The sequence below is a fragment of the Calypte anna genome, chromosome 1 (assembly GCF_003957555.1).
Source record: "Calypte anna isolate BGI_N300 chromosome 1, bCalAnn1_v1.p, whole genome shotgun sequence".
NCBI lineage: Eukaryota > Metazoa > Chordata > Aves > Apodiformes > Trochilidae > Calypte > Calypte anna.
Genome location: NC_044244.1, coordinates 35,358,595 through 35,371,865, shown reverse-complemented (window position 1 = coordinate 35,371,865; position 13,271 = coordinate 35,358,595). Strand labels below are relative to the sequence as shown.

Genomic DNA, 13,271 nt, shown 5'->3' with positions numbered 1-13,271 from the left:
TTCTCCTTCCCTGTCTCTATAGACCTGGGCATGCTACAGTCTTACATTGAACATGGGATTCTTTCTCAGTGTAGACAGGAAGAGAAAATTTAATTGAACCTCCACGTTTGTTTCGGTAAGAGAAAAAAACCCCATGTATTGGCTCAAGACTGAGAAAAGTTGAGCACATTACTTTTGAAGGAAGGTGTGTGACAGCAGGATGCTTCAAAAAATTGAGATCAGCTGAGGGTTTGTGGACAGAGAGTCTTTTATTAATGTCTCCAAACAGTCTGAAAAGAAAAAAGTTTGTACATTTAATGCTGAAACCATATTTGAACAAAGGACTGATAAAAGCATCCCAGAGAGCAGAGAAATCACACAGGAGAATACAACAGGTTAACAGCATGGTCAGTTTTAAGCAGAAAAGAAAGCACATTAACAAACAGAGGGGGAAAAAAAAGAAGTTTCTGTCACCTTTACATCTTATCACACTATAAATGATGAAAGAGAAATCAGTGGTTCATACCTGCAGCTTATCAGAACTGACCTTGTTCTTTCAAATACTTGCTCCAAAGACAGCCTTTCCCTCACCTACTGCTTAGCAAAAAATAGAGAAAAAAAAATTAAAAAAAATTTAAAAAGGCAATTAGGTGCAGTTCTCTATACCAGGGGCCCGATCCTGTACAAAATGTCAAAAGCTTCCCCTTTCAATCCATTTCCCAGTGTGTGGGAGGCACCTGTTATGTGTTCCTGCTCCCTGTAAAGGAACAGCAGCCTTATCAACCAGCTCACCAAGGAGAGGATCAAGTCAGCAATACTTGCTGCAAAGTATGTGGCAGAGCTGCAAGATAAGGTTGTGGCACCAGGAGAGTTAAGCAACACAAAAATTTCCTGGTCTCCCACATATACTGAAAAATCCTAATCCTAGACATTCAGATCCAGGAGAAATTTCTCATGGGTTTCAATTCCTCTGCTGCAGGAAAACATTCAAGATCTCTCCCTAATTCTGCATGTGCCTGTATTACCACAGGTTATATGTTCTACATAGATTCACAGACCAAATAAACCTAAGGCCAGGATACATCTTGGGAATTATGGATCTGATTTTTTTTTTTTTTTTTTTTTTTTTTTTTTTTTTTTTTTTTTTTTTTTTTTTTTGGTGTTAACAGTGGTCACAGAACTCCATGTAGTAACTCCTCCTTCGGCTCTGTGACTGTGATTTGTCATAGAATATATTTTTTTAGGCTTTAAAGACAGAGCCCTAAAACAAGTAGCAAGGGCTTAATTAAACTTGCAGTTGAAAAGTTCATTTAGTTGTTAGCCTAAATGTACCACTACCACCTCTACCACCATAAATGTCACTGAATTTCTCTAGATTTCTCTTTATTATGAGCATGTCAAATCTGAGAGTATCTTTGGGCTAACTGTGATGAATTTGCAAAGTCTTCCATCAAAAAACCATGAGTCCCAGGTACACAATCATTCCTACAGCTCTTTATTGAGTCCTCTCTCATATCAGCTAATAAAGAAACCCAAGAGTGGGTTTGTGCTCTCCTTGCACTGGGCATTGCACAAACACAGTTTCTGATTACTGCTCTGAAGATGTTAAAGCTAGGGAATGACAAAGGATAATAAAGTAACTATGCATGAAACAGAAAGGAATAAACAATTTAAAATGTTAAGCAATGACAGTTCTTTAAGTAATGCGATAACTGTTGTGTCTGCATAAGAAATTCCCTCCAAATCAAGCATGGTTTTATTACAGGATACTTTTCACACATTCAGTGATTATGTTCTTTAAGGTGGCTGTTAATGATGAAGCTGCCACTACACAGGTATTTAGTGTTGAAAATTGCCTATAAATTAAAAGTAACTCCTTGAAAATACATGGGAAATGTGCAGCAGTTCCTGTGGTATCCAAACCCATTTTCTAGCCTTTAATCAGAAAGCAGAGGAAAGAGAAGATAATTTTTATCAGGTTGTTCCTGTTGAATGCACAACATGGAATTACAGGATTTACCTTTGAACAGCTAAGCATCAGATACTACAAAATAACAACCAAAAAACCCCACAAAACAAAATACCAAACAAAAAAAACACCAAAACAAAACCAACCAAGGCAGATTGCTTTCAAGCAAGAATAATTTTATTTCAGATCTATTATACATTTTATTAATCACTTTTTATTTTTCTTATTTCTTTTTTGTTTGTTTGTTTTGTTTTTTTCTTTGGGGCTTTCCTCCGCTTGGACAGTGGAAACACATTAATCTGTTTCTTTTTTGGTTTCCAGTCGGTTTCACTTTCAGATTCTCATGTTTCACACTCCAGCCTTCAGGTTTCAAGCCCTGCAAGGGGATACTTGTTTCATTTAAACAAACAAAAAACCTGCAGCCGCCGGGCGCACACACAACACGTCTCTTGGTCCGCAGTTCAAATGCAAAGCTTGAGCCCATCCTGTCCCCTGAAGCATCTTCAGGATGGTTCTCCAGGATTTACAAAGCAAAAAAAAAAAAAATAAAAAAAAAAATAAGGAGTGATGACGAATTAAGGATCTATTTCCAAAAGCCCCAAGTGTCGCCCTGTTTCTCAGCTCTCTCGGACTACCACCGATAAAATGCCATTACATATCACCGATTTCATGATACCTGCGCCTAGGTTTAATGATGAGGACCCGTGTCGTCACACTTGGTGGCCCCGAACAGAGGGGCTCCCCGGCCACAAACCAGTGACCTGGCAGCTGCGGCGATCTTAGGAGCGGGGCTCCCCCTACCACCCGGGCTTGCGGGGCCGCGGAATCAAAGAGAAGGCGGGAGGTGCGGCTGTCCCCGGTGCGCGGTTATTCCGCGGCGGCGGTGGGTGTGCGCAATACGCAGCGCTCCTCCGCGGGAGCGTCCGTCTGGGGCTGCGCGCACCGCCGCTCCCGGAGCGGACGGAAAAGCATATGCCGCGAGGGGTTGATTTAATAATTTTTGCCTTTAAGCCGGCAAAGCAGCTCATCAAAAGAAGGGGAGCGAGTGGGAAACGTGTTTTGGTTTTTGTTGTTGGGGTTTTTTTGTTTGGGGTGGGTTTCTTTGGTTTTTTGTTTGTTGTTTGTTGGGGTTTTTTTCCGGTGGGAGGCTGGTATTTAACATATGGCACTCGGTAATCTGCACGGAGGCTGTTAAAACATCTGCTGCTCCCAAACGCAAGCGGGAGCGCCCCTGGGCACATGGACAAGGCGAAGGGGCAGCTCGGGCACGCAGGCTACCGCGGCCGCGGGGCTTGCGCCGGTCTCCCTGCCTGCCTGCCCACCGGCCGGCCGCGTTTCTTAGGACCGGTGTTTCCCAGTTGGAAACCGTACCGCCAATATAATAGCCGTCGCACCGGGGAAAGTGTTGGGTTTTGTTCGGGTTTTTTTGGTTTGGTTTGGGGTTTTTTTCCCAGATTTTTTTTTCTTTTTTTTTTTTTCCCACAGCTTCTCTGCAGATCAACGGCACCACCGCGTGCAGAGCTGGCATGCTTCCATTTATTGATCTAGCGTTTTGTTTGGTTTTTTTTTCCCAACGGGACACCCCACCCCCCTCCTACCCCAGCAAGGTGGCTGGAAGGCAGAGACCACCCGCCCGCGGGTTCCCCGGCGGCCGCGCCATCGCGGGGCGCAAGGAGCCCCGGCATCCTTCCCCCGGTCCCCACGGCTCCCCCGTCGCCGGCAGCCGCGCCGTGCCCCAGACATCACCCCACTTCGGAAAGTCGGTGGCGGACAATTAGGACACCCGTCGTCCTCCCCCCCGAAACCCACATAAATCACAATCGCTGTATTGTCGGGCTACAAAGCCAGACGGGAGCGCTTATGAATTTAAGTTTGGAGAAGGAAAACGTGCGCTGACACAACACGCTCCCTGTTCACAGGAGTAGCCAGGAAGGGGAAATGAATGGTGGAAGTTAAAGAGCCTTTCATTGCGGAGCACGCCGCGCCGCAGCGGGTCTCCGCTCGCCGCCCTCGACGTACGGCGGGGGGTGCCCCCTCCTCGCTCTCTTCCTTCGCCCTCCTATAACGCGAGCTTTGCCGGGCAAAGCTCTGCCCAATTCCGCCCACGGCGGGCCCGGCCCCGGTAAGCTCCAGCCTCTGGGGTAGGGGTGGGCTTGAAGGGGGGCAAGGGGCCACACACCGTGTCCGGCAGCGCCCGGACGGCGCCGCCGCTTCGTTTCGGCTGTGGCCGGGAGCTGCTCGCTTCGTGGACGGGACGGAACGGTGGTGCTGCTTGCAAAGGATGGAGGGCTCAGTTGTCCCGGCCCGATTCTGGTTTACCGGGGAATGAGGCGGGCGGGGAGGGATTCCTGCTGGCTTTTTGATGGCCATTTAGCCACTGATCCGACGGGTCGGTTAGGTGCGGGGCCGTCCCAGCCGGTTTTTGCAAGGGGTCCCTTACTACTGTTCCGAAGACATGCAACCCACGGCAAAGCCAGTCCCTGTCCTCTCCTTCGTTTAGAGGCAGAGGGGCGAGGGCTGGCCTGGGAGGGTGCGCGTTTGCTCAGTGAAGCAATGACGGCCGGTGGTTGCCTGCCTTCCCCGATGCCGGCAGGACCCTTCCGAGCCCCGGACCCAGAAGTGTGGTCAGGTGAGGGGCACTCCACCTCGCCCCCTTCCCTCCCGGGCTACTGTCGATGCCGGGCAGCATGCGTCCTTAAAATATAATCTGCCCGGTAACAATCAGCGCGCAGCGGCGAGAGCCCCAGAGCTATTGGCTATGCAAATAGAGGGAGGGGAAGCGGCGCCCCAAACTCCCCACCTCACACTTTTAAGGCGGTATTTCTTTTCCCCCTCGACCAAGCCCACCTCGGCGGCGCCCAGTGGGGTGGAGGCGGCGGGGGGAGCGACCGCGCTCCGCGCCCGCCCCGGCGGCTCATCCCCGTCCAGCTACGGGTAGTTCATTCCCCCCTCGGGAGCCCCTGCCTTAGCGTGGCAGGCAGCGGCAGAGACTTAGCAAAGTTGACACATTTTGCAGGCGGGAAGCGACTGCGACGCCGGTCGAAGTGCGAGGAGGGTGGAAGTCAAGGGGTGCGGGACAGAACTGTGTCGTGTGTTTGTGTCCCCCTTCCCCCGCCAACATCTCTCCTTCCTCCCTCCCCCCGCCCCCTCCGCTGCGTTTCCTAGAAAGTTTTATCAGTGTGGCCATGCAGTACTAAAACGGTTCGGCTGTTAGAAACACGTATGTGTGCCGGAGGAAGTAGCGTGGTGATTGTTAGATTTCATCCCGAAAACGCCGCCGAACCCCAAAGAGCTTTGGGGTCGTCTGTTTTGGGTTTGCTTTTACTCTGCAGATAGTGAAGAGCTCTGTCCCCCTTCAGCTACAGATTAAGGGGGTGCTGGAAGGGGCGCGGGGGCGAATCAAGGATTTGGGAGAGGGGGGGGCGGGATGTGGATGTGGCATCCCGCCGAGTCAGGTCATTTCATCCGTCGCCCCCCGCCGTCTCGGTGGGTACTGAGGGGGAACCCTTAGTTACTGCAGTAAGAAAAGGAAGTGGGGGGCGGCAGGGAAGAGGGGGGTGCGGGGGCTGTGGGGAAATAGGTTGAGGCGGGCTCCCGCAGAAGGAAAGTGTGGAGCGGATTTCATTTGGTCGCTGGAAGGAAGAAAAAGAGAAGCTGTCATTTGTGTGTGTGTGTCCCTATACGAGGGCCTCCTGGTTCCTTGTTAGCTTATAGAGAGGGAAAAAAAAAAAAAAACGCGTTTGATGTTACGTCTGACCAGCTGCTGTTCTCCATAATAACAAGAGAGAAGTGCCTGCCCTGCGAGTTGCGTCACTTTGCTTCAACTTTAGGCTAGAAATCAAGAGAGAGGGAGAGTTTCAGGGGAGGCAGGAGCGAGCTGGAAAGCCCTGCCGTCTTCCTCCCTCCCACCTACCCCTCCTCCTTTACCCCTCTCCTTTCCCCACCCCCTCTTACCCCCCCGAAAAAAAAAAGGAAAAAAAAAAAGGAAAAAAAAAGAAGAAAAAACTTTTTCATCAGAGGAAAGAGGGAGATCTCTTTGGAAACATGGAGCTGCTGTGCTGCGAGGTGGATCCCATGAGGAGAGCTCTGCCTGACCCAAACTTGCTCTACGATGACCGCGTTTTGCACAACTTGCTAACCATAGAAGAGAGGTATCTGCCCCAATGCTCCTACTTCAAGTGCGTCCAGAAGGACATCCAGCCCTTCATGAGGAGGATGGTGGCCACTTGGATGCTGGAGGTTTGTATCCCGGCTCCTTCCCCCCGGCCTCGGAGCGGTGCCGTTCGCGAGAGGCGAGGTGGGGAAAGCAGTGCGGCCGGCTGCGAGATCCCCTCCGCGGGCAAGCACCTCCGCCTCGCCTTGTCCCCTCTCTAGCCCTGCAGCCTCTCTCCTCTCCGGTCGCGGTGGGGGTTCCTCTTCTCCCCCCGCCGCTTCTCCTCCCCCTCCTTAGCTTACCCGGTGCGGTGCGGTGCGGTGGGGGAAGGGGCGCGGGGAGCATCGGCAGCCCCTGGTGGAAATCGCCTCTGCCGGGGGTCTGCTGCAAAAGGGGGTGCAGGAAGGAAGGAAGCCGAGGGGGGTCGGGGGAAGAGTTGGAAAAGTCATTTGCAATTAAAAAGCAAAGAAAAGCCGCCTCCGGCGGCGGGCGGCCGCGAGCGCTTGAGATTGAGTCTTTTCTGGGAAAAGGGAGTTGCGCCCGGGGCCGGGCGAGAGACGGGGCGTGCTTCGTGCCCCCCGCGTTTTGCCCAGCGAGGATTTCATGCCCACGTATGCAGTGGTGAAGACATGTCTTTTTTTTTTCGCCATATTGCGTTGCATGTAGCTCTGTTCGCAGGCGCCGAACCCGTCTTCCCTCTTTCCCAAGAAGGGGCTCGGAAATGCACCCCACCACTGCACCCCGTTCCCTGTGGTCTGGCGCGTGGCTACTGGGGAGCCCGAGCGGGTGGTGACCCCCCCCTTCACCCCGGTACTTCAGGAGGGGCGGCAGCGGGCCCGGATCCCCGCAGACTCGCTTGCCTTGCCCTGGTCCCGACCACCCATCTTTTGCCCCTTCGTATCTCTTTTGTGGGGGCCGTTTCCGGGACCAAACCCCCTGGGTTGGAAAGACCAGACTCTCCACTTGGTTTTCATGTGCGATTTGTGCTTTTTCTCCTAGGCTCCGATTTTTTGTAAATTTTTGAAACAATTTTTTCGCTCGCTCCTGCTAAAAGGATTCAGGCTGCTCGGGTTCTCCACCCCACCTCGCCTCCGCTGTGTCTCCCGTCCTTCCCCCCCACCGCAGGATTGGGGGCGCAGAGCTGGGGGATCCCCCCCGGAGGAATTTTTGCAATTGTCGGAAACGAGAGGGGACCGTCTCGGGATGCCACCGGCACCAAAACCGGGACCTCCGGAGAAGTTTTGATATTTTTAATCGATTTTTTGAAAATATGACGAAATGAAAAAAAAAAAAAAAAAAGGAAAAAAAATTGGGTCGCAGAAAAAAAAAAAAAAAAGTCGGAGGCTGCTCGCTTGCTGCTGGATGGGGCTTTTCGGCTCTCCCACAGTGTCTTGAATTCATTTCTTACTGAATGAACTAAAGGAATGTGAAAGCCGATTGACAGCCTTCCCAGCCTCTCCAGAGATCTCCCCCTCCCCCAAAATTTAGCTCCCCGGGAAACAAAAATAGCAGAAGCCATAGCAGGGAGGCAGTGGTCTTGTTTCGTGGGATCACTCATTTATGTATTTTTTCCTTTTTTCTCTCTTTTTTTCTCTCTTCTTCCTGTCTCCCCCCTCCCAACCCCATCGCCCCATCCTCCCCTCCCCACGCTCCTCGCTCACAGGTCTGTGAAGAGCAGAAGTGCGAAGAAGAAGTTTTCCCTCTGGCCATGAATTACTTGGACAGATTCTTAGCTGTGGTGCCCACTCGAAAGTGCCATCTGCAACTGCTGGGGGCAGTGTGCATGTTCCTGGCCTCCAAGCTGAAAGAGACAATCCCCCTCACAGCCGAGAAGCTGTGCATATACACGGACAATTCCATCAAACCCCAAGAGCTGCTGGTAAGCAGCCCCCTTACACCTTCTCTCCCTCAGCCTCTACTCTGGTGGCCAACTCCTTCCCTCGCCCTTTCCGGCACTCGAAGCCATCACTTTTGCCACCCGCACCTCTCCGACCCCCTACCCCCGCTTTAAAAAAAAAAATCACCGTTTTCACTTTTTTTTTTTTTTTTTTTTTTTTTTAAGCACTCGGTGAATCGTTAAAAAGTGCTAACGACCGGGAGAAGACCCGGTGCTAAAGCCCCGAAACCTCAAGCGCAGGGTAGCGGGACAGGGAAGGGGGTGACACATGGGACCTCCCGGTCGGTTTTTCTGACTCCTCCAGAAACGTGCTCGTTGGCGGGCACGGCGCTGCCGGTGGCAACCCGGATATATATCTCTGTATATCTTGGGTGTATGTGTGTGTAGGGGGGTGCTGTGTGTCCCGCGGGGTCTGGGTGCCCGCCTTGTCCGCCCCGGGGGGTGCGGGTGTCCCCGCTGGGGACCTCGCCGGGAGGGAGGCGCCGGGCGCACGTGCGCGGGGCGGGCGGCGCGGGGCGGCGGCGCCACCTGGCGGCAGACACGCGGCGGCGCGCGTGACTTCACCCCTTGAGCGGCGGCCGGGCGGCCCCGCGCCCCCGGTGAGGGAGGGTTTGAGGGGGTCGGGGGAGGAGGGGGGGTGGAAGCTCCCCCCGGGTTTTGGGGAGGGGGGGGGGAATGTGGGGTGCTGCCAGCAGCCGGAGATGGGTAGGACAAGGGTGGGTTCACCTCCTTGCTGAGGGAGGGGTGTGTGGGGGGAAGGGGCTTGTGCTGTCGGGAGTGGTGTCCGGGGTGGGTCAGGTGCGGGCGGGCGGGTGAAGGTGTGGGTTGTTGCCGGCCGGTAAGCCGCGGTATTGTTCCTGCGGGTTTTGCGAACGTGGTTACCCCTAAGTTGTCACCCGGGCAGGTGTCGAGGTGAAAATTTGGCTCGGTGGGAGGAAAAGACCAGGTGTGGTGGTGGTCGAACGGTGGCAGTGCTGCCGCCTCTGACTCGGGTGTAGTGAAAGCAGGAAAAAAGAGTCAGAGAGTTATTCAGCAGAATGATACTCGCAAAGCCCTCGCTCCTTGAGATCGAGCAGCCAGACAAGTCTCGAAGCCTCCCAGCGAGACGGAGGCTGAGCCAGATAGCTTTGTTCTCGCGGATCCTGGTGCATGTAGCCAGCTGGATCCCAGGAGAACATCTCCTATGAATCACCGAGTGAAGGCAGTGGGAATTCCCCCCAGGGAGGGGCTGGGAGCTCCTGCTTCTGCAGGGTACAGAGCTTTGCCTTGCAAACCCTGCCGTGGCTGTCAGAGGCACCGGCTGGCCCCTTGGTGATACCGACTGTGGGGACATTTTGTGACCCCCATGGCAAGGGGACAGGGAACGGTGTGCCAGCCTTTCTGTGGCACATGGATTTAAGCCTGAGTTTTTAGTGCTTCCCTGTATCCGGCCTTCTAGGTGAAGCGCTCTCCTATAGCAAAATCTGTCACGTTAGTGGCGTTGGGAAGTTGGGTCCATACTTAATTTAATTGTCGTTACATTCAAACATGAGATTTCTCAAGCTATGGAGGGCTCTGTCATAATCCAGTAGGAAGGTCTGTAGGAAAGTAACTCGTAGTTAAAGCAGGCTTCTATTTCATAGAAATGGGTGCAGAAATGGCATTGTGGGGTCCATGTTTATGGCTTCTCAGCAACGCTGGTTGGTTGACAACTCCTTGACTGCAAAATTCAAGGACCTTTTTTTTATGATTTGCCAGCTCTACGAGCTTGGCTGGAGCTCCCCGGCACACTGAGCTCCATCAGGCTCACGCATCATCGGGACTCAAGAACCAGTGCATGGAATTTAGTTAATAGCTAATAGTTGATGCATGGGGCACAAAACAAGTCCAAGCCCTGAGCTTTGTTCACTCTGCAGGGTACTGCAAGGTATTCAAACCCCATTTTAAATGTTGAAGTATACGGGTCGAGCCCTGCTTGAACCCCATGGCCAGATCTGTTGATTAGGTACCATTTCTGTATGTAATCACGTTGTGGGTAATGGCCAGTTGTTGCATATGCACCTAAGCTTTCTTCTGATTTCTCTGGGAGTTTGGGGCATGCAAAGAATGTGGGAATGGATCGTAAGTGATTTATTGGCAGATAATTTACACAGGCTACTTTTTGGCTGTGGTACATGCACTTCCTTTTCTGCAAAGCCTGTCTCTGAGTAGTTAAAGCACCATTAGATTTATCTGCAGGAGCTTTTGAATGTAGTTGAAGGAGAGAATACCATCCAGATAACTTTGCCAGTTTTTAAAAGAAAAAAAATAAAACCAGAAAAGGTTATTTTTGTGCATCGTTATCCGCAGGGCTTTAAATGGCTATAAAGTAAGGACTATAGCCATTTAAAAGAAGTTAAGGGGAAAAGACCACAGTGACCTTGGCAATATCTAATTGCAGGCTAAACTTTCTGGGTGGGCATTCAGTGCTGGATTAAAAAAAAAGTAAAATCTTGGCAGGAGCTGCCAGGTCTCATTATTTTCAGTCGAGCTTGACATTTCCAGTGTTTAAAAAAAAAAAAAGAAAGAATAAAGTCAACAACTTCAAAGCAGTAGGGGCATACGGAAAAAAAAAGTTTGAGCAAAACTAATTTAGTAGTGATAAAATTACAGTCAGAGAAATAAGTCAAGTGGGTTTTTTTATTTTTTAAGCTTGCTTATGGCTTTTCATCTCTCTTCCCTGTTTTCCCCCTTCAGGAATGGGAGCTGGTGGTGCTGGGGAAGTTGAAGTGGAACCTTGCAGCCGTCACTCCGCACGATTTCATCGAACACATCCTAAGGAAGCTGCCTCTACCTAAAGACAAGCTGCTTTTGATCCGGAAGCATGCACAAACGTTCATTGCCCTTTGTGCCACAGGTAGGCCAAGGTGCTCTGGCTGTGCCTGCTGCTTTCCATGTGGCTTGAAGGGCACATTTGTCATTCTTGGTACAAAAGCTTTTCATCCTCTCTATATATGATGGAGGAAGAGCGACTCGAGGTGGTGAGACTGTTTGCAAAGGGCATCATGAATCAAACTCTGCAGCTGCAAAAAAACAGAATTCTGGCAATCGGGAGCTGCAGAGCACTTGCAGTCCTGCTCCTATAGTGTGTTTGCAGTAAAGTCAGGAAGACTTGATTAAACCATACAGTTTTCTGCTTTACCCATTCACTAATATTTTTGGAGGGCCACAGGTTGTCAGGACAGATGTGGGGCAGTCTCAGTACTGCAAGCTGTTATGTCCCATTAGCCCAAAATGCATTGGGCTAATGCATTCCATTAATGGGGTTAGTACATTTTTCATTAACTGCACAAAGTCCAGATGAAAAGTAAAAATTGTATTTTAACATGTATGTGGTACTGTCAAATTACTGGAGCATAGGGAATGACAAGAAGTAATTATGTTTTTTTAAACACGTGGATTCTTTTCTCTAACTTTGGTCCAAGAAAGCAGTGAAACTAGTCTGTTTCATAGGGAATAATAATTCCCCTTTTGTCATATGTTTGGCTGAATACAGTTTCTGAAGATTTAGGTGAGAAAAACTGGTTCTGTGGCAGAGAGGCTTTTAATGTATAACAGCAAAACATTGGTTTTCGTTTGTTTGTTTCCCAGTGACTTTTAGAAAACAAGTCTGCTGAAATTTTCCTCCAAAGGATTAATGGTTATAACACTTCTTAGAAGCTAGACCTGGAACAGATAAACAACATGCAGTGTTTTCCAGGATTATTACCAAGTAGTGTATGTCTCAGTATTTGTATTCACCAAAATTTGACATACTTAGTCCCTTGTGATAGGAACTGTTCTGCCTCTAAGTCTGCAGAGGGAAAAGGAAGATGAGATGCAGTTTTTGGGTGTGAGTGTCTACTGTTCTGACTGCTTCTCAATATTTCACATGCAGTGGCTGCTTTTACAACTGTAGGCCAGTTTTTGCTGCCTCAGTTGATCCATTCTGGAGGATCTTGTATGAGTTGTGTTGGGTTACTGACTTTCTGGTTAACAAAATGTTCAAGCTTTTCCTCCTTTTCCTGCTGGTGGAGGATCGTTTTCAGAGAGAAGACCACAGGACTCAATAGGAATATTGCTCAAAGTCTGCAGGATCTCTCCTGGTAATTCATCAGACATTTCTGGACTAAGTAGTGTTTTTTTTGAGGTTTATTCTGTTCTGTCAGCTTTTCTTTCTTTCTTTTCCTCCTTCAGCTTCCAACATATCTGGATGTTGTCTTCTAAACCAAACTAACCTTCACTCTCTTTTGTTGCTTTCATCTACTACAATATTATTTTGTTCTATCCAGGATGTGTTCTTAAGTGAAGTAGATTTCATTATGATTCAACTTTTCAAATTCTAGTCTGTAATCCTTTGCCCTTCAGGTTTTCCATCAACTTTTCAAATTCTATTACGTAATCCTTTGCCCTTCAGGTTTTCCAAAGAACTAAACCATTGCAGGACTGTACAGGGCCACGAAAGACTTCCCAAAACCCATGGCTCTTTTTACACCTTTCTCCATGAATTCTTTGATGGTTAGGCCCATGCTTTACTAGTTCATTTACTGAGATCCAAAACATCATCCCATTTCCAACTCTGAAACCACTACACTACCACTACACAATACACTTCTCTCATGTCTTTCCCCCATGTGATCTGCTTCCTCATGTTATATGCCTCAGATCTGTGAACTGAAATCCTTTAGGTAGAGTTTAAAGAGGCAACAACTCACAGGTTCTTTTCTTAGTATTGAAATACATAATTGACTGAATACAGAGCTTCTGGAATGACAAGGCACTGTGGTGCTGGCTGTACATTTTTTCTTTTCTTCTCATCCTGTTTTCTGCAGACCATTGTGTCAGCTTTTAGTTTTGAGCAGGACCCACAGAGTCTTGCAGTTTTGAAAGCAGAGATTTTACCCAGTCCCTCCTTCCCACTTGTCTAACTCATTTCCAGGTTACTAGCAAGTTACTACTCATGTTTGCATTGTAGAAATGACATGTCACTCTTGGGTTAGCCTTTCACTGCCACTCTTCTCAAAGTCATTCTTGGACTCCTCAGTGAAGAAAAGTCCCTTCTCATCAGACTTCCTTCCAGATCCAGTTGTCATTTCCTTTTCTGGTCTTTTTTGTTGCAGAGCTCTCATCAGCCACTGTGTTTCTTCTTTCCCTTTCTCCCTCAAAGCTTCTGCTCTCTGCCAGCTCAGGTTAAGCCCAGTGTTTCATTTCCCCATTTGTCTTCTTTCAGCAGTATGACCTCCTTTGACATGTGGCTGCCTCTTCCCTTGCTCCCT

At 49.6% G+C, this 13,271-nt stretch overlaps 1 protein-coding gene across 4 annotated transcripts in view; it reads left to right on the top strand.

Moving 5' to 3' along the window:
- Window positions 1–4,001: 4,001 nt before the first annotated feature.
- The window catches only part of CCND2 (cyclin D2), a 39,317-nt gene continuing 30,047 nt past the window's right edge, over window positions 4,002–13,271 (top strand). For 2 of the 4 annotated variants that reach the window (XM_030454063.1, XM_030454055.1), the window contains exons 1-3: window positions 5,941–6,187; window positions 7,765–7,980; window positions 10,714–10,873. In XM_030454063.1, the coding sequence (XP_030309923.1) occupies window positions 5,993–6,187; window positions 7,765–7,980; window positions 10,714–10,873 (571 nt within the window). In that variant the 5' untranslated portion in view covers window positions 5,941–5,992. Of the gene's footprint in view, window positions 4,071–5,940; window positions 6,188–6,815; window positions 6,912–7,764; window positions 7,981–10,713; window positions 10,874–13,271 lie in introns of those variants that run through there. The other 2 variants (XM_030454047.1, XM_030454072.1) reach the window with 2 other exon arrangements.